The 18579-nt window shown below is 39.6% G+C and overlaps 2 protein-coding genes across 2 annotated transcripts; both read left to right on the top strand.

Annotated features, from left to right (window-relative positions):
- Positions 1–1368: 1368 nt before the first annotated feature.
- Positions 1369–13437, top strand: LOC105842357 (uncharacterized). Its single transcript, XM_021350974.3, has 6 exons — positions 1369–2253; positions 2495–2618; positions 2920–3206; positions 8135–8310; positions 11304–11436; positions 12744–13437. The coding sequence occupies exons 1-6, from the start codon at positions 2131–2133 to the stop codon at positions 13371–13373; spliced, it is 1473 nt and encodes a 490-aa protein (XP_021206649.1). The 5' UTR covers positions 1369–2130; the 3' UTR covers positions 13374–13437.
- A 619-nt stretch (positions 13438–14056) lies between these two features.
- On the top strand, positions 14057–16417 carry LOC110386007 (uncharacterized). Its single transcript, XM_021350979.3, has one exon. The coding sequence runs from the start codon at positions 14147–14149 to the stop codon at positions 16343–16345; it is 2199 nt and encodes a 732-aa protein (XP_021206654.2). The 5' UTR covers positions 14057–14146; the 3' UTR covers positions 16346–16417.
- The last annotated feature ends 2162 nt before the right edge of the window (positions 16418–18579 follow it).

Below are 18579 nucleotides of genomic sequence, written 5' to 3' on the forward strand. Positions count from 1 at the left end.
TACCACGACCTCAATTTAATTTAATTTAATTGCTACTTAATTTTATACTTGTTTATTTTAAGCTTGAATGTTTTGTGTGTATTGCTGTTGGTGTGTCTAAATAAATAAATAAATGCCAACCAAACCCTGAGAAAGATAGCTATTATGTAGCTATTATCAATAGAAAACAAGTGGCCCGAACCAGAATGATCCCTTACTCCGGATGTCAACACCTCGCAGCAGTGAATAGTCTGATTTTGAACAATTATTATCTCATGCAGAAAGCAAATAGTAACTGTCGCACTCCTCTTTCCACGATGTTTAATTATGGAAATGAACAACATAGGGAGAGCGAGCGGATTGCTTTAGAGAGATATACGAGCTCAAGAACCACCTAGTATAAAGTTTCAAATGTATGCAATACAGTAAAGATATAGTTCTAATCTCTAAGCTGTAGCATATCAAGACCAAATGAAGTCAATAATAGGGAGGGAAGATAATGACACCCACCTTACGTAAATTTATAAAATTACTAGCTGACCCGGCAGATTTCGTAGCGCCTCAATCGATAAATAAAAGACTTAAACTTTTGTATAAAATAAACTTATAACAAACAAAAGGAATCCGTCTGACGGGGAACACATCAAAAGGGAAAACAAAATTGTTAGTTTTATTTAATTCCGAGCATTTTTATATTTATCTGCCTTTTAAACCTTCTCTGGACTTCCACAAATAATTCAAGACCAGCCGTTCTCAAGTTTTAACGAGATTATCGAACAGCAATTAATTTTGATATATAGAGATCTTGTGCTTTTTTTTTTCTTTCACACGATGTAATTGAATAAATCAAGTATTTTTTTTTAATAAATCCTAATGATTTTAATGTCAACATTTTTTTTTTCTTTTTTTTTCCCTACCTATGCTGATAGCCTTGAGAGGCTATTTCAGCTTCGCCCTAACGCTTGTAGGTGAGCTCGCGGGGCTCAACCGGAGAGTTGCTAACACTGACCCTAGCAAGAGCAGTGCTTCGCAGAATCTACCACCGGATCGGAAACGCGACCCACTGAGAAGATCCGGCGAGAAACTCAGTGGGCTGTGTCGATGGGTAATGTCAACAGTTTGCTTTGTTGTAAAGGAATTAGATAAGCATATGACCCCACTTCTCCTTCATCCGCTCGTAATCACGGCTTAATTATTTATTTTCATAGCAACAACTTCCTAATTCCAAATATTTACTGGCGTCATTACCATGTCGATTTGTCCTATGAAGCAATTTTCCTCTTGGGTTTCAAAGGTGGGACGACTGTTGCACCGAAACAATTAAAAAATCACATCGCACAGCAATATTCACGTTGTGATATCTATGCTTCGATAACCACTTCATATCAGATGGGCCAAAGGCTCGCAGCATGTCTAACATAGATTCTAATCACCCTTATCTTGCTGAAAGCGTTCTTAAAAATTAGCGAATAAACAACGAAGCGAAAGTTAAAATTGTATTAAGATTATTTTGCATCTAAAGTTTTGCTAACAAGTTCAATAATGATGGAAATCGAGTTTATAAAACTTTACGTAGTCATCTTACTGCTGAAGAATATTGTTACAAATTACAGAAAAAATTATACAAATGCAGTGAAGGTTGTAGATTCATTAAAATACAATTTTTTCATCACATCTCAATTTTAAAATAGTTATTGACAAAAAAAAAATATTTAAAACACCGCGCACGCTTGAATAATGTCTTGGGAGTTTATTGCTCAAATTTACACAAATCAAGTTATGAAATGTATTTATAAAACAGTAAATATTAATTAAAGATAAATCTTAAAAATAATGGCTTCAATTACTGTACCTTTTAAGACTTCTCCTAGTTAAAAGTTTTCGAAATATTATGTAGAAATGAAACGTGTGCGCACTCTGCCGCCTGCTGTTTCGCGTCCTAGAACTGTCAAAATTTTCGATGGCTTGTGTTGTTTGGATAAAAATAAAAACAATCTATCTTTAATGTGTAAATAAATAATCATTTACGTACTTTTGTAGTGTGATTTTTGTTTTTATACAATGTTTTATTTGTGCAATATAATCATGTAAACAGCGTGAGAAGTCGTGGTGCATTTGGTGCTTTGGCTTGAGTGGCCAAAACTCTTCCAGATGCTGCCTTCTATGCCAGTTCTCTTCACCAGGGATAGTCAGGATGCATTTGGCAATAAAATTCAGCCAAGCACAAGCTTTTTTAATCAGAATTCTAATGACAAATCCTCATTTATTATAAAGGTGAGTCAGTCCAATATAAAACAAATTTATGTAACTCAGTCTACTTATCAGGAGTTTCTAGCGAATTTACATTTTTAACTAATAATATCAAGTTTAGCATTCATGATATGCTCCTCTCTTTCGTCACAGGCTTCATTATTTGTTAAATATAAGACTAAAGCTATTTAGATCGCATTAATTATTGTCGCCATTTTACGAGATTTTAAAGATTCTTAAAAATGTAAACTATACTATTTTTCAGCCGTCACCTACGACAGCTGTGCAAGACGAACCCAAAGTGACAAATGAGACTAAACACAAAAAGGAAATCCCTCAAAAACAGAAACCAGAGCCACCTAAGAAAGATTACAATGCATTTGAAACAGGTAACCCATGTTGGATATTTGACATTTTGGTATTATACCACAAGGTTTTCCACAATTTTATAACATATGATTAAATACACAAATTCTGCACATTGTTAATAGCTTGGAATTCAAAGAAGTCAAATAAAAGAGATGATAAGCTGTAAAAAGCTGGGCTTCTAACTCATTCTCCATTGCTTTCAGCAATAATTCAGTCTTAATGTTTGTCATTGGTGCAATTTTAGAATAAAATATACTCTTGTTAAATATTCCGCTTCTTACATTCTCAATAGTCGAATTATAAATCTGCTTTTTGTTTCAGCGCTGATAAGATCTTACTACACAAAAGTACAATCAAGGTTTTCATCAAACATATCAATGCCTAAGAACAAATTTGTACAATTTCAAAACACATTAAAAACATTTGACCCTAATAAAGAGACTCCAGTAGATTTATTTAGAAAAATAGAACAATTATTTGGTGAAGAACACAAGGATATAGTTGAGGATTTTTTACTGTTTTTAAAGCCGGGACAGGCAGCTGAGGTTGGGAGGTTCATGGACCGGTTCATGCTTGTACGAATAACAGCTTTCATTGAGTCTTTACAAGTGAGTATAATATTTAAACAATGTATAATAATAAGAATATATTTTGTTTTTCTTGACTGATATTTACCGATCAAGCCATCATAAAGGAGGCATTAAAAATATTTAAATTTGGTGTTAGTTGTTGTGGAACAGTCCTAGTCAAATATAGAGTAACTATTACTATTGACTCCTACCATTGTGGCATTTTTGGAACTTAGGATCTGCATTAAATGAGCCTGCTGAATTCAGTACATCTTAAAGGCTACTAATTCAGGTTAAGCAACCATAACCTTGAATTGCTATTTCTTCAGTCTCTGACCTTAATTTTATCTTGACATTGTTTGGAAATTTGGCACACTAATTCCTGACCTGGTTTGCTCATCCAAGGCCTAATAGTGCCTAGTAGTGGATAAATTAGGCGACTTGACGCTCATAAAAGGAGTGAATTCATATGACGCATCGCAGGTGAGTTGTAGCTACGAAATGCCGGCGACTCATTGCTTAGGGTCAAGTCACTGTACTTTTGAAGTCATCATGGCGTTAAGGATAAGACGCCCGGTATATTCGGACCAAGCGATATGACTGTGCCGGTCTTCGAATTCCGCAGCCAGATACCAATTTATCTAATGAAATATGTGCTGCATAAATGTTTACTGACTTCCACAGGGAAGAAATAAAAATCGTGTAATAAAAATCGAATCCGCAAAAGTTATAATTTGCGCAGTACTGGTGGTAGGGCGTCTTGTGAACTCGCACGGGTAGCCAACACCCTGCCTATAACTGCCGTAAAGCAGTAATGCGTTTCGGTTTGAGGGTGGGGTAGCGGTTGTACGGTAAAAGCTGAGACTTAGTACTTGTGTCTCAGGATGGGCGGCGGCATTAATATGGTAAATGTCTAAGGGCTCTTTGTTTTTCCTACCTATTCGCTGGTCGCCTAAGAGGCTATTTCAGCTACGCGCGGACGGGTGGGTGAGCTCACGGGACCTGAGAGAATTTGCTAACACTAGCCCTAGCAAGAGCAGTGCTTCGCAGAATCTAACACCGGATCGGAATCGCGACCCACTGAGAAGATCCGGTGAGAAACTCAGTGGGCTGTGTCTATGGGTTAGTTCGCTCGTCGAACTCTTAATCGTCGTGTTCGACGAAGACGGTGACCGGTGCTTGAGGGTCCTAAAAGCACCGAGATTGAATCCGACATGCTTCGGGCGATGGCGACTTTACGTTGCCCCGTCGCGGTCGGATAAGTAATTAGCGGCGGCTACGATAAGAGGGTCTTCTTGTCGCGCCGCTTTGTCGAAGTAGCGTTTTGACGTTTCCATAAGATACTTACGGTACTAGATTTAGGTCCTCGTGAAGATCTACAATCCTCACAAACCACGGTGCTCCAACGGCTATCCTGCAGAAATGGGATTGGATGACCTGGAGAGTTAATGTGTGTACGGGCCGCGTGAGCGAACATTCCACTTGCATAAGTCATTTTGCATAGGCAGAACGTATGCAAGTTTTGTAAAGTGTCACCTTGTTATGAAGGGACAATTTACTTCGCTTGCAGATCATGGGGTAGAGTCGACCGAGTAGGAGCGCGGCTCGGTCGCGTACTGACCTAATGTGGGGCCCGAATGTCATCCGCCTGTCGAGGGTGACGCCTAAGTTCTTAGCCTTCGAAGCCCACGGTATGGGCTGTCCAAAGATTTTTATGACGGGAATGGAGTTATCACGTCTAATTAGTGACGACATACTAGTAATAGTGTCGGGAAGGTGACCCCGTTTTGAATAGCACGGCTGTGCTTTTTCTGGGACTAAGGGCTCCAGTGGGTCGTGAGCTCGTCTACCCATCTTATCTATAAAAAATTCAAAAAACCACAGTTGAGCATAACAAGCGTGCTTTCTTGGTACGGTCGGACCCATCGAGTTATAGGCCTATCGCGATAACTTCTTTGCTTTCCAAGGTGATGGAGCGAATAATAAATACACAGCTTCTGAAGTATCTTGAGGATCGCCAGCTGATCAGTGACCGACAGTACGGTTTCCGTCACGGTCGCTCAGCTGGCGATCTTCTTGTATACCTTACTCACAGGTGGGCTGAAACCTTGGAGAGCAAGGGCGAGGCTGTCGCTGTGAGCCTTGATATCACGAAGGCCTTTGACAGGGTCTCGCATAGGGCACTTCTGTCGAAGCTACCGGCTTACGGAATCCCCGAGGGGCTCTGCAAGTGGATCGCTAGCTTTTTGGATGGGCGGAGCATCACGGTCGTTCTAGACGGTGAATGCTCTAATACAATGACCATCAACGCTGGCGTTCCACAAGGTTCGGTGCTCTCCCCTACGCTTTTCATCTTGTATACCAACGACATGCTATCTATTGATGGCATGCATTGCTATGCGGATGACAGCACGGGGGATGCGCGATATATTGGCCATCAGAGTCTCTCACGGAGCGTGGTGCAAGAGAGACGATCAAAACTTGTGTCTGAACTGGAGAACTCTCTGGGGCGAGCCTCCGAGTGGGGTGAATTGAATTTGGTTCAATTCAACCCGTTGAAGACACAAGTTTTCGCGTTCACTGCGAAGAAGGACCCCTTTGTCATGGCGCCGCAATTCCAAGGAGTATCCCTACAACCTTCCAAGAGTATCGGGATACTTGTGGTCGACATTTCGAGCGATGTCCAATTTCGGAGTCATTTGGAGGGCAAAGCCAAGTTGGCGTCAAAAATACTGGGAGTCCTCAATAGAGCGAAGCGGTACTTTACGCCTGGACAAAGTCTTTTGCTTTACAGAGCACAGGTCCGGCCTCGCGCGGAGTACTGCTCCCACCTCTGGGCTGGGGCTCCCAAATACCAGCTGCTTCCATTTGACTCCATACAGAAAAAAAACGTTCGGATTGTCGATAATCCCATTCTTACGGAACGTTTGGAATCTCTGGGTCTGCGGAGGGACTTCGGTTCCCTCTGTATTCTGTACCGTATGGTCCATGGGGAGTGCTCTGAGGAATTTTTCGAGATGATACCGACATCTTGCTTTTACCATCGCACCGCCCGCCACCGAAGTAGAGTTCATCCATACTACCTGGAGCCACTACGTTCATCCACAGTGCGTTTCCAGAGATCTTTTTTGCCACGTACCATCCGGCTATGGAATGAGCTCCCCTCCACGGTGTTTCCCGAGCGCTATGACATGTCCTTCTTCAAACGAGGCTTGTGGAGAGTATTAAACGGTAGGCAGCGGCTTAGCTCTGCCCCTGGCATTGCTGACGTCCATGAGCGACGGTAACCACTCACCATCAGGTGGGCCGTATGCTCGTCTGCCTACACGGCAATAAAAAAAAAGATGGCAAATCGCATAGTCACGTTAATTACTAAGCCGCTTTCGAAACAAAAGAAAATAGCACAAAATGATACTGGACCTCTTGTATTTGCATTAGTTTTACGCCCGATAATCTAGCTGTATCACTACCGCTGCGCTTCTTTGTGTGCTTAGTGCGAGTTTTTTAACGTTCTCGATAGCGTCAAAGTTAAGTCAAATTTGTATGGAGTTGGAACATTTGCCTACGTTTGCCGCTAGGAGCGCTGTTCCAACTGCATACAAATTCGAGTTAACTTGTACGCTATCGAGAACGTTAAAAAACTCGCACTAAGCACACTGGTCCCATGTCTGGTGATTGGGCGACATCCCGATTCGTCGCCAACAACGTATTGCATCGTTTGGCGTGATACAGTTATTTTTACGTAGCGTGACGCAGCTTCGAACAAAGCACATCATATCGATTCACTTAAAAGCAAGGAAAATAGTGATATTTTCTTGTTCACGTCCAGTTGCTTCCAGAAAACGATCGTATGCCTAATTTAGTTCAATAACTTGTGGGATTACAAATCGTAATGCCTCATATCAGGATGCCTAATATATCTACTACAAGTTCCCTATAGATTGTAAATTTTAATCGGCATTCTTACCTTACTTACTGGTCGCTTAGCTGATATCTTAGTGTCATCGGTGGACAGATGCCACATCTACTAAAAAAAGTCTTAAGTAATTCGTGGAAGGAAATATTTTATATGAGTGCTGATAATCGAATCTAAAGAAAGGCAGAAATACAATATATGCGGACAGACGTCATGTCCGCCTGATGCTAATCAGAACTCTGCTACCTCCTCATTAGGTCTCAATAGCATAAAAATAAAGCCTTAGCTGTCCCAGACCTATCGAACACCGCGATGTGCAAAACATTTGTTTTTGTCACGTAGTTGGGTAAAGAAACTAACCGCCACCTGATTACTGTTTGTGACGTCTGTGGGCCAGGGCAATGGGAGGGGGGAAATACCCCCCGTATTTTGAGAATTGAGGTCGAAATCACCCTTAAAACCGGAACGCATAACTGCTTCTCGGCTGAAATAGGCAAAGCAGTGTACGCTGAGTCCGCTGGTAGTCAAACTTCGGTGAATCTCTGTCATCACACTAACGGGAGTAAATCAGTATTATACCCAAAAGAAAAAAGAAAGAGAAAACTACCCTCGAAAACATATGATTTTTTTTGCAAAAACCAGCTAAACAAATATTTTATATTACTGTACATGTACGTATGTTACTTTGAGGCAAAAAACAGGATTCTCATTATACTGCAATTGCCAAATTTTTTATTATAATCCTAGCTAACCCGGCAGACTTCGTAGTGCCTCAATCGATAAATAAAAGACCTAAACTTTTGTATAAAATAAACTTAAAATAAACAAAAGGAATCCGTCCGACGGGGGACACATCAAAGGAAAAACAAAATTGTTATTTTTATTTTATTCCGAGTATTTTCATATTTATCTACCTTTTAAACCTTCTCTGGACTTCCACAAATAATTCAAGAACAAAATTAGCCAAATCGGTCCAGCCGTTCTCGAGTTTTAGAGAAACTAACGAACAGCAATTCATTTTTATATATATAGATATTATCCTTGTTTCCAGAACGCTTTCGCTCGCAAGCCCACTGTGCTTCGTAAAGTGATCCGCGCCATCACGACGGGCCTCAATTCTGGGAACAGCGAGGACACGAAGGCCCGGGTACTGCCGCATCTGAGATCACACGCGCGCTTAACGCAAATGTTCAAATCTCTGTTCCCTGATGAGAGACCATCGGACAGGTAATTTCAGCAATTTTTTTGTTTTGTTTTATTGCTTTTGTGGGTGGAAGTGCTCACGGCCCACCTGGTGTTAAGCGGTTACCGGAACCCATAGACAACAACGTAAATGCCGCCACCTACCTTCTTAGAACCTTATAACTTCTAAAGTCTCAGTACAGTTACAGCAGCTGCGCCAACCTTCAAACTGAAACGCATTACTGCTTCACGGCAGAAATAGGCAGGTTGGTGGTACTTACCCGTGCAGACTCACAAAAAGTCCTACAACCAGCAAAATTATTAAAAAAAAATATCTATGGCTACATTTGGGTATATAAATTTAAAATACTATATTTCGAAGGGTGAACGGCTATGTCGACTTCGGTGGTAGATTCTGCGAAGCACTGCTCTTGCTAGGATCAGTGTTAGCAACGACGTCAGGCTTCAGCCCCGTGAGCTCACCTACTTGTTAGGGTTACGCTGAAATGGTGTCTCAAGACCATCAGCTTAGATAGACAAAAAAGTATATTTGGTTTAAGCAAAATTTCGCTTAATACGCGATATTTATCTTTGTAATTAAAGATGCGTTTTATTTGGTATTAGCATTAGCATCAACAGTTCGATGTTTTTAATTGAACTTCAATTAAGTTTACTCCATTGAAATAGCTGAAAAGGTTTTGTTGTTACGATTGATTGTTTCCAAATTTTAAACTTTGAATGGCTCTTCTGTAAAGGTGCAAAAATGTTGCTTAAACCAGAGATCCCTCGATTTAGAGTATGAAATTGTCAAATAAAAAAAATCCTACAAACCACAACTTATTAAGTCTGAAGGTTGGAAATTTTTCATTTTCGGTCTTGAGGGCCTTGGGTGAAATTTTAAAGCTGTCCACCGACCACACATCGACGGTAGAGGCATAAATAACACAACAAACAGGCATATACGTTTTAAACTTTTTTAAATGAAATTGACTAATTTAGACGAAGAATTTTAGGCGGCCTGATTTAAAATAAGATTTATTTATGTAATATATCGTTTATTGAAACAAAAAAACTAAGTTGTTGTTCTGCAAAGAGTTATTTATTTTATTAACTTATTTCTACACTTACAATTACGTATCATAATTATTTTCGAAACTGCAAAGAGAAACAACATTGAAAGCTATTGCTTCAATATTTAAACCTTTTTTAAATTTGATTTTATTTTTTTAAAAAGCACGTTATCTTTTTGCATGTACAAAGTCAGAGAGCATTTTTTCCAATTATAGAATGAACATAGCTTCCACCATAGATAATACTATATTATAATAGTCGAAGCTAATGCGCGGGAAATTTAAATGTAATGAAGGGCCAAGAGTGCTTCATTTACATTTATGTGATCGATAACGTGGAAGAGAGAAAAAAACATGAGTTTTTTTAGTAGAAATCAAATCAAATCAATCCCTATGTTTTGTTGTCTTAATTGTGGAGAAGAACTACCGATGTTTCGATAATATACCACCTGTTTTAGTTAAAATTATTTCGACTCTAATGTGAACGTGTTTTTTTCACAAAAGATAAATTGTATTTAAATGCACATTTCAATTCTAATTAGACTTTGTAAGTCAAAGATCAAACATAACGTGATAAATTAATATTAAATGAACGTGCTATTAAAATGAATAGAAACGACACTATTTATAGAAATAATATATTATATAAATAAATGCTTTGTTTTTTTCCTGATCAGAATATTACTTAAGAGCAATAAGATTATATTGTAATCAGACATTTTGAAGTTGGTGTAGATTACATTGAAATATAGCGTTACATACATATATATGTACCACACATGGCTCACACCATAAGGGTGAGCCACAGGGTGAGCTAGGGTATTTAACTGTATCGATTTGATCTTACGAATTAAAATGACAAAAGTAACTCAGCTATCCAAATTAAAATTAATTAGAATCGGATATATTAATAAACAGGTAACCCTCCTATAAGACTGTAGTTTACAACACGGTTCCATTCTAACACGAAAAGGAAAAATTCCCAAAACCCTCTTATAACACAGTACGTCTGCAACACGATAACGAGATTTTTGTTTTAAATTATTTAGAAAATTACACTATGCAGATAAACACACAATGGATCTGAATGTTGGGCGACGAAAGTAAAACATGAAAGAGGAGTGCATGCGGCAGAGATGCGAATGTCGAGATGGGATGTGTGGAGTGACAAGAATGGACAAGATAAAGAATGAGTATATCAGAGGAACTGTGAAAGTGGCCCCGGTAATTAACAAATTAAAGAGCGGACGGTTAGCGTGGTATGGACATGTGATGCGTAGAGAGAAGATGCATGTGACTAGGAGATGTATGGAAATGGTAGTGCATGGTAGAGGGGGAAGTGGTCGACCGAGGAAGACATGGGTGGAGTGTCTGAATGACGATATGAGAGAGAGAGGAGTGAGTGTTGAGATGACGGCTTATAGAAGAGACTGGAAAAGAAAAATTAGCTGTGCCGACCCCATATAGTGGAATAATGTGGAGAAAAAGAAGAAGAAGGTTTCGTCCGGTGCATTGAAGTCGTCGTGGCCTAATGGATAAGACATCCGGTGCATTCATGTTGAGCAATGCACCGGTGTTCGAATCTCAGGCGGGTACCAATTTTTCTAATGAAATACGTACTCAACAAATGTTCACGATTGACTTCCACGGTGAAGGAATAACATCGTGTAATAAAAATGAAACCCGCAAAATTATATTTTGCGTAATTACTGGTGGTAGGACCTTTTGTGAGTCCGCGCGGGTGAATACCACCGCCCTGCCTATTTCTGCCGTGAAGCAGTAATGTGTTTCGGTTTGAAGGGTGGGGCAACCGTTGTAACTATACTGAGACCTTAGAACTTATATCTCAAGGTGGGTGGCGCATTTACGTTGTGGATGTCTATGGGTTCCAGTAACCACTTAACACCAGGTGGACTGTGAGCTGGTCCACCCATCTAAGCAATAAAAATAAAAATAATTTTTTTTTAGCTTGTATGAGACCGGCACTGATTGTATAGACGAAAGCTTCCTGACGAAGGACACCGGCTGCGACGTTTGGGAGTTTGTTGAGCCAAACGATAACAGACAGAAGCCAGACTACAAGAAAGGTCTCGATACTGCGGTGAGTATCCGCGTCCCTACCCCCTGGGATGTGCCGGGGACACTCCCGGACTTTTTAGCGGGAACGCGAGGAGGAGTAAAGTGCACTGAAATTATCATACATGATTTCAATATTTATGTTTTAAATGTGAACGATTTATTTGGTTAACGCTATGTGTGGTATTTTTTATTGACCTTTAAGACAAGGGAACGTAAAATCGTTACAGAATATACATGGAAGATGTTTCGGTAAGTTGACGTAAACTTTCAACCTCAAGTGAGGGTAGTCGTGTAGCCTTTCACATCAACTCTTCTGGGACTTTTTGGCGGGAACGCGAGGAGTGAAGTTGTGTGATTTGTTTTATTTTGTCTTGTTAGTGTTTCTTCAGGTATAAATGTGTAATAACGGTGGTTTATTAACTGTTTAATATCTGTGTAAGTGCACAAATGTAGGAAAATGAAACAAAGCCGCTGGCTTCTCGGGATCCTCCAAAAAGCCCACTGAAAGTCTCAGTAAATAACCATCATTTTACTGAGATTATATTGCATCCCATATCATCTCATCTCACTTCATTTCATTTCATCTCAGTTGATTAATGTCTCAAATGAATCATCTTCATTTAATTTATCTCCATATTACCATTTTTCATAAAAATAAGATTAAAAATTAAAATAAGACTTGACCTAAAGGTCTTAGTTACCAGGTTATAAACTCTCTTAAAAAAGTGGACGCTCCCATACCCTCAAAATATCGAAACCATAACGAGTTGTCCAATTATACAATCGTTCCAAAGTAAAAAAAATGTTGCTGCTATTATTAGTTGGTTGGTACTTTATCATCTTATTAAACAGCTGATCGTTGTGTACTCGAAATTCGACCTTAATCACTGACACCTCAAGACTTAGATTCATTTTGTGTATTAAATTTTCTCATATGTTTTATTATTGACATATTTATTTCGAAGGACCGAGAAAAAAACCGTTTCCGAGACTACTAAATGTACATTACATATTATGTTTGTGAATAAAAAATTTAGTTTCGATATTGAGATGGCAATTTGTAGATGTTCTTCAACTAATATTTGCCGTAATAATAATCTACAGTGGTTTTTACGGATGTTCCGTTATAACTACTGAACCGTGCATCCGATTGACTTGAAACTTAGTATTCATGTAGAAAATACATGTACTTAATAGATAGGCTAATATTTATATGAGCGATGGACTCCCTAATAATAATGACAATAAATAATAATGTTAATTTTAAATGCTCAGCGAAGCGGACGAGTGCAGCTAGTCGTTTAAAAAAATGCTTTCGTTTGTTCTCAGTATCTGAACGGTCGCGTGTTCCTACAGCACGGCCGCCTGCTGCGGTCGGCGCGGGTCACCTACCCGTACAGCAAGGAGCCCTACCGGGTGCACGCGCGCCGCCTCGCGCCCGCGCAGTGCCACCTCTCCCCGCCGGACTCCGACGAGGAGCGGTCTTCGCCCAAGCGAAACGCGAAAACTCCTTCGAAGATCGCCCCGAAACGTCCCAAGAAACAACTCAAATCGCCAACGAAAAACGTAAAAGACGTAAACGACAACACAAAGCACAAAGACTGCTCCATTCTGAGCCCTAAAGCGAAGAAACAACAGAACGTCAAGCCCAAAAGCAAAGAGGTCGTCAAACGGAAAGACTCAAAAGGCTTAATATGTAAAAACGAAGGTTCTAGAACAAAACAAACAAAGATTGAAAGCGTTGCGAGTGCGGACGCTAAGAAAGCCGAGATCAAGAGTAATTGGACTCGCGACGAGGACAAGACGATGCTGCAGGTTCTGAAAGGGGAGGCCGGCTCCGAGCAGGTGTTCCGCCGCATCCGGCAGCTTCTGCCGCACCGGTCGCCCGCCGAGATCAAGGAGCGCTTCTGTCACGTCATGAAGCTGTTACAGCAAATGTCGGTCGGCGAGGTTACTTAGATATTATTATGCATGTAATTGATATTTATAAATTTTGTATAAATAAAATATTTTTGACGGACTATATTTTTTGTTGGTTTTTAATTAATGAAATCCAGTCTACTTTATTACAGCCGATAATCGTAACGGAAATTAATCACGCCTAAAATTTGTTTGGTTGTACGTTATGTGGGCGGTTCGAAATTCTCTATCACACCTAGATAACTGGTGGTCACGCAGTCGCAGCATCGAATATATTATTTTAGTTGATATATTTTTTTGCCTAACGACCTGTGATTCGAGATCTTTCGCAACATCCGTACTAATATTATAATGACTAAATTAACTCTATTTGGTACGTTTTCGCGCTCAAACCACAGAACATTTTATTTTATGAATTAGATAGAGACAAAGTTTGAACCCTGAGAAAGAATATAGATCACATTTCAGCCCACTTCTGCTCACGTAATATGTATTGTAGTCCACGAAGTGTGGGTGGAAAACTAGAATGTCTATATGCATTACATGTTGTCTATATGCATTACTATATGCAGTACATATAATTCCTTGGACATACTACACATAGTTTAATTCATGTAGGTACCTATGATTTCGAACTATTTGAGACGTAGGTAGTGTGTTGTCTAACTCCTTGGTTGAAAAAAATATTTGAATCTATAATATAAAACTAGTAAAAAGGTAGGTACTGAATTTATTCTCTTTGATAAATATTTATTTGTCAAAATTAAAGTAATTTTAGATAATTTAATTTAGATTTGTTTTCTAAAATCAAAATGCCTAATTTAAGTGAGAACTTTAATTTGCGAAAATGTTATTTGAAAAGGCAACAAGTACCGACCCAAAGTGTTATGATAGACAAAATGTCGAAACCTTTGGCCGAAGTTTACTTCAAATCAATGACGCCGAAATTGAAGGTATTGGCTGGTTTAGAACCACGATTGAAAGGTGGAGGCAGTGATTGGTACATCCCACCAGAAGATCTGCTAAAAGGCAGGGCAGTTTTGAAACCAATACAAAAATGTCATCTTGCGCAACTCAGTTTTGAAGGTATTGCTTACTTTGGAGAAAGAATCGTTGAAGCACATCACATGGAAATGGAGAGAGAAAAGGATCGGATACTCCATGATAATGACGTCAAATGGAAAGAGGCAATTGACGCTAAATGTAAAAAACTTTGGGAGGAATGTTCAACGGAAGCCGCAAACAGGAATACCCAAGCTATTCGACAGGCATTTAAAGAGTTTTCTGTCGTTTATATGACATCTTTAACAAGAATAGAATCCTTAATGTCACATGCTGCCAACATTGAAGTCATGAGAACCAGCGAAGAAACATTTAAAAAGATGAAAAATAAATACAAGGCTCTTGTGAAAATACAAGCTACAAAATTATATGACGAATATACAAAAAAACTTGATGCTGAAAAAGAGAGACTTAAAGCAGAGTTCGTTAAAAGCGTTCAAAGCTGTCGGGATACGATGATTGATAAAGTACACGACCTTAACGTGGAAAAACATGTTGCGATCGAAAAGGTCCGTAACTTAATACAATGCCAAAAGCTGGCCTGTCAAGTGTATATCGCATTGAAAGAACGAGATGAATGCCAAAAAGAAATAGAACTTTCTCAACATGAACACAAAAAGAAAATCAAGGCATTGACTCAGCAAATTGCCTTGAATGATTTCGAAATACGTCTCGCGAGAGAAAAAGAAAAGAAACGGCAAGAATTAATTAATATTTGGAAGAAAAAAGTATGCGAAGTCGTAAAGAAATTTCAGCTCTTCGTTTCCTATTGTTTGAATACATTGCCGGAGCATGCAGAGTTTTTCACGAACATGGAGAAACTGATGATGATACAGTTAAATGAGGCAGTCGAACAGCCAAGTGTTGAAAGCATTTTTCAGAATGATGATCATGAATTCCGTACTCCAATACCGAAGCCTCATCCTTTCATTCTGTGCAGCGAAAAAGGATACAAACCGAAGATCGACCAAAATCTGTGTCCCAAGCATTGTACTTCAAGTGCATCACAATTACCGGTTGTAGTAATCAATAAGCGTTACATGTATGCCGCCTGCGATAATTTTGAAAAGCTTTCGTCTAAGATCGAGAACTATATTCATAACGATCCCGTGGACCGAACAGATTCAGAAGACGATCACGTTTACAGTTATGACGTTCCTATAAAGTACAATTTATCTCAACAACTGCTAGAACTAAAACTTGAAAGTTCACTTTTACAAATTTTACAACAAGAAATTCCTAATTTACGTAATGTGCCAATCGAATGCTGTGTGTGCAAAACACCGTACTGCTTTTGCGATCCACTACACGCATCAAAAATGTCCATAGATTTAAAAGAAAACGTGGAAGAAATAAGCAAGCCATTAACTATAATTTCTTCAGGCAATAAAGTGGAATCACGAACTGAAATACTACAATACGAAAGGGGCCCCAAATTAGAAAGCTATTTTAAGTACGTTGAGCCTAAACGCTGCACATGTCCCAAGACTGCCAAAAAGCATTTGAAAGAAAATTTGCCTGCTTACATGAAGAACACTTCCTCGTATCAGCCTCCTGACTTGCCAAATTATGAAGTCAGTCCAATGTCGACTATTAGAAGACTAGTAATGAAAAGAAGAGCTAAAAATGCCCCACAGCCTGCAATAGAAAAGGTGGAATCTAAAACGCACGATGTTGGTACTCAATATACGGATGAAGAATTTGATTTTCTATGCACATGTTTTTCTGAGGATAACAGTGAGGAAATATTACGCCACCTAAACAAAGGCTGTTTCAAAGAGTCTGAACAAATAAAAGTTGAAATGAATGATGGTAGAACTATGTCTCCGACATTTTTGAATAAATCCGCGGATTCATTTGCAACAGCTCGCGCATTGTCTTTGCGAAACCTTTTGCATAACACGACACAGTTGGAAGAGATCTTCAGGAAATACGATTGTTTATTTTAACCTTTATTTATTTATTATTTTTACCATTCACTTTGAATAAATTGTAGGGTATTTCTACATTACTTCGTAATAGTTCAGCACTTTTATTCAAAGTAATACTGAAAGATCTTGAATTCTCATGGATTTTTAACAAAACACATTGTTGTTTTAGTTTATAAATCAATGAAGTTCAAATGAAACGGGCTGGTAGTGTAGTTTTTTTTTTTTAAATATAGTCATGTAGTCATTCACGAATGATTTCAACGATAATTTTTTTGTAAAACGCATACTGATAAAATTCATTATACATTTCCGTATTAAGGGCACTTTGTAAGCCCGAACGGGCTGCTACAATCATCCTGATTTTTTTGTGGTGAAGCTATAATGCATAGGTATCGGTTTTAAGGGCGAAATAAACGGCATATGATACTATTTAGATTTCACCCTTGTATCTCAAGGTGGGCGGCGGCAATCATGTGAACTTTAGGGTTACCATTTTTTTTTTCGGTTCTGGAGCCTAGCCTCCTAGGAGGTCCCCGCGCCTAGGGGGCGCGCGGAGTATGTAGGATTTCACCATCTGCAGATGTTGATAGCAGACCGCGGGCCCAAGGACGGTTTAGGGCCCTACCGCACTAAACGACTCCCCTGCACTCTTACACCCGACGTGCGATCTCCGTCCGGGGTCAGAACCTGGTCAGAGTAAGAGGGTTCCCGTGGTCAACACTACTAACACCAAACTTTCGTCGTCACTCCTAGGACGCCCGACCGACGGGTCCTCGAGGCGATAGTCGACGACCGACGGGTCCTCGAGGCGATAGTCGACGACCAACGACGCCGGTCTCCACGGTACGGCAGCCCTACAAGACCGCCCGGACGATGCCGCTGGTGTTCCGGGATATCCCACTGGGTCAGAACCAACCTGCCGGGTCGGAACGCGATACACCGCCGACTGAGTTGCTCTTCCACAGTATGTTCGGCGACGACAGCGCGTTGTCCCTTCTTCTTGGTGTCAGCGCGCTAGTGATAGTAGCGTGCGGCGTAGCCTGAACCTCCTCAGGTCGCCCCGTGACCATCACCGGGAGGAGACTACCTCCTCACAGAGGCCAGAGTTGGACGAACGCCCTTCTCCGACCGTCGACTCGGCGGGAGAGGGAAAAAGAGCTCTCCTTCTTCCGTGTCGCCGCCTCCTTCCGCGAGATGGTGGACTTTCAGAAGTCGAGCATCTACCAGAGCTAACCATTAAATACTGGATGCGTCGTCAGCGCTTTCACTTGTCCGTCCCACACAATAGAGCATTACATGTGTATTAAAAATTAAACCCGCAAAAACTATAATTTGTATTGGTGGCATCTTGTGAGCCCGCACAAGTGGGTAATACCACCCTACTTCAGTAGCGTTTCAGTTTGATGACGGGGCAGCCGTTGTACTGTAAAAGTTACTCAAGGTGGGTGGCAGTATTTACATTGTTGATGCCTATGGGCCCCGGGAACCTCTTAGCATCAGATCGGCTGTGAACAGATCTGACTCTCTCAAGGTAGGAGGCAGTATTTACATTGTTGATGCCTATGGGTTCCAAGAACCTCTTAGCATCAGATCAGATAGGATAACCCATCTTAGCTATAAAAATGGACCTTTAGATCATCACCACTATAATCTACAACCTCGTCTACTCGAACGTACAATCTAGTGGTGGCTTTTACTAAAATGCGTAATTTCAATTTTGAAATTCACAACCAAATTTTTACAAACAGTACAATACAGACGTAAAATTAATTTTAATTTAATAGGGGACCAATCGCTCTCCTCCGTGGAACATCTATATATTAATACGTGAAGTAAAAACTTTGTACCCCTTTTTACGAAAATTGCGCGGACGGAGTAGTGTGAAACATCTCACACCTATAGAAAATATAGAGCACAATACTAATATTTTTTTTAAATAATGCATAAAAGATACTTTAAATCAATAAAGAAAACATTACACACACTACCACGTATTTAACACACCACATACATAAAAATATACTTTGTTTACTGTCAATTGGGAAACTTTTGTTATTGTTTAAGTCTATGGTCGAATTGAAAATAGATTAATATTGTTTATCTTTAATATTATTGATCTATAGTGCAGTTTTGGCGAATACTGTGATTATATTATCGAAATATAATAGGGTTTGACAATAGAACCATATTAATGTTTAAACTTATAATTTCAATTAATTATAGTCGAATTTCGACTACTGTGGGGCCGCTAG

This window comes from Bombyx mori, chromosome 19 (assembly GCF_030269925.1).
Source record: "Bombyx mori chromosome 19, ASM3026992v2".
Taxonomy (NCBI): Eukaryota; Metazoa; Arthropoda; class Insecta; order Lepidoptera; family Bombycidae; genus Bombyx; species Bombyx mori.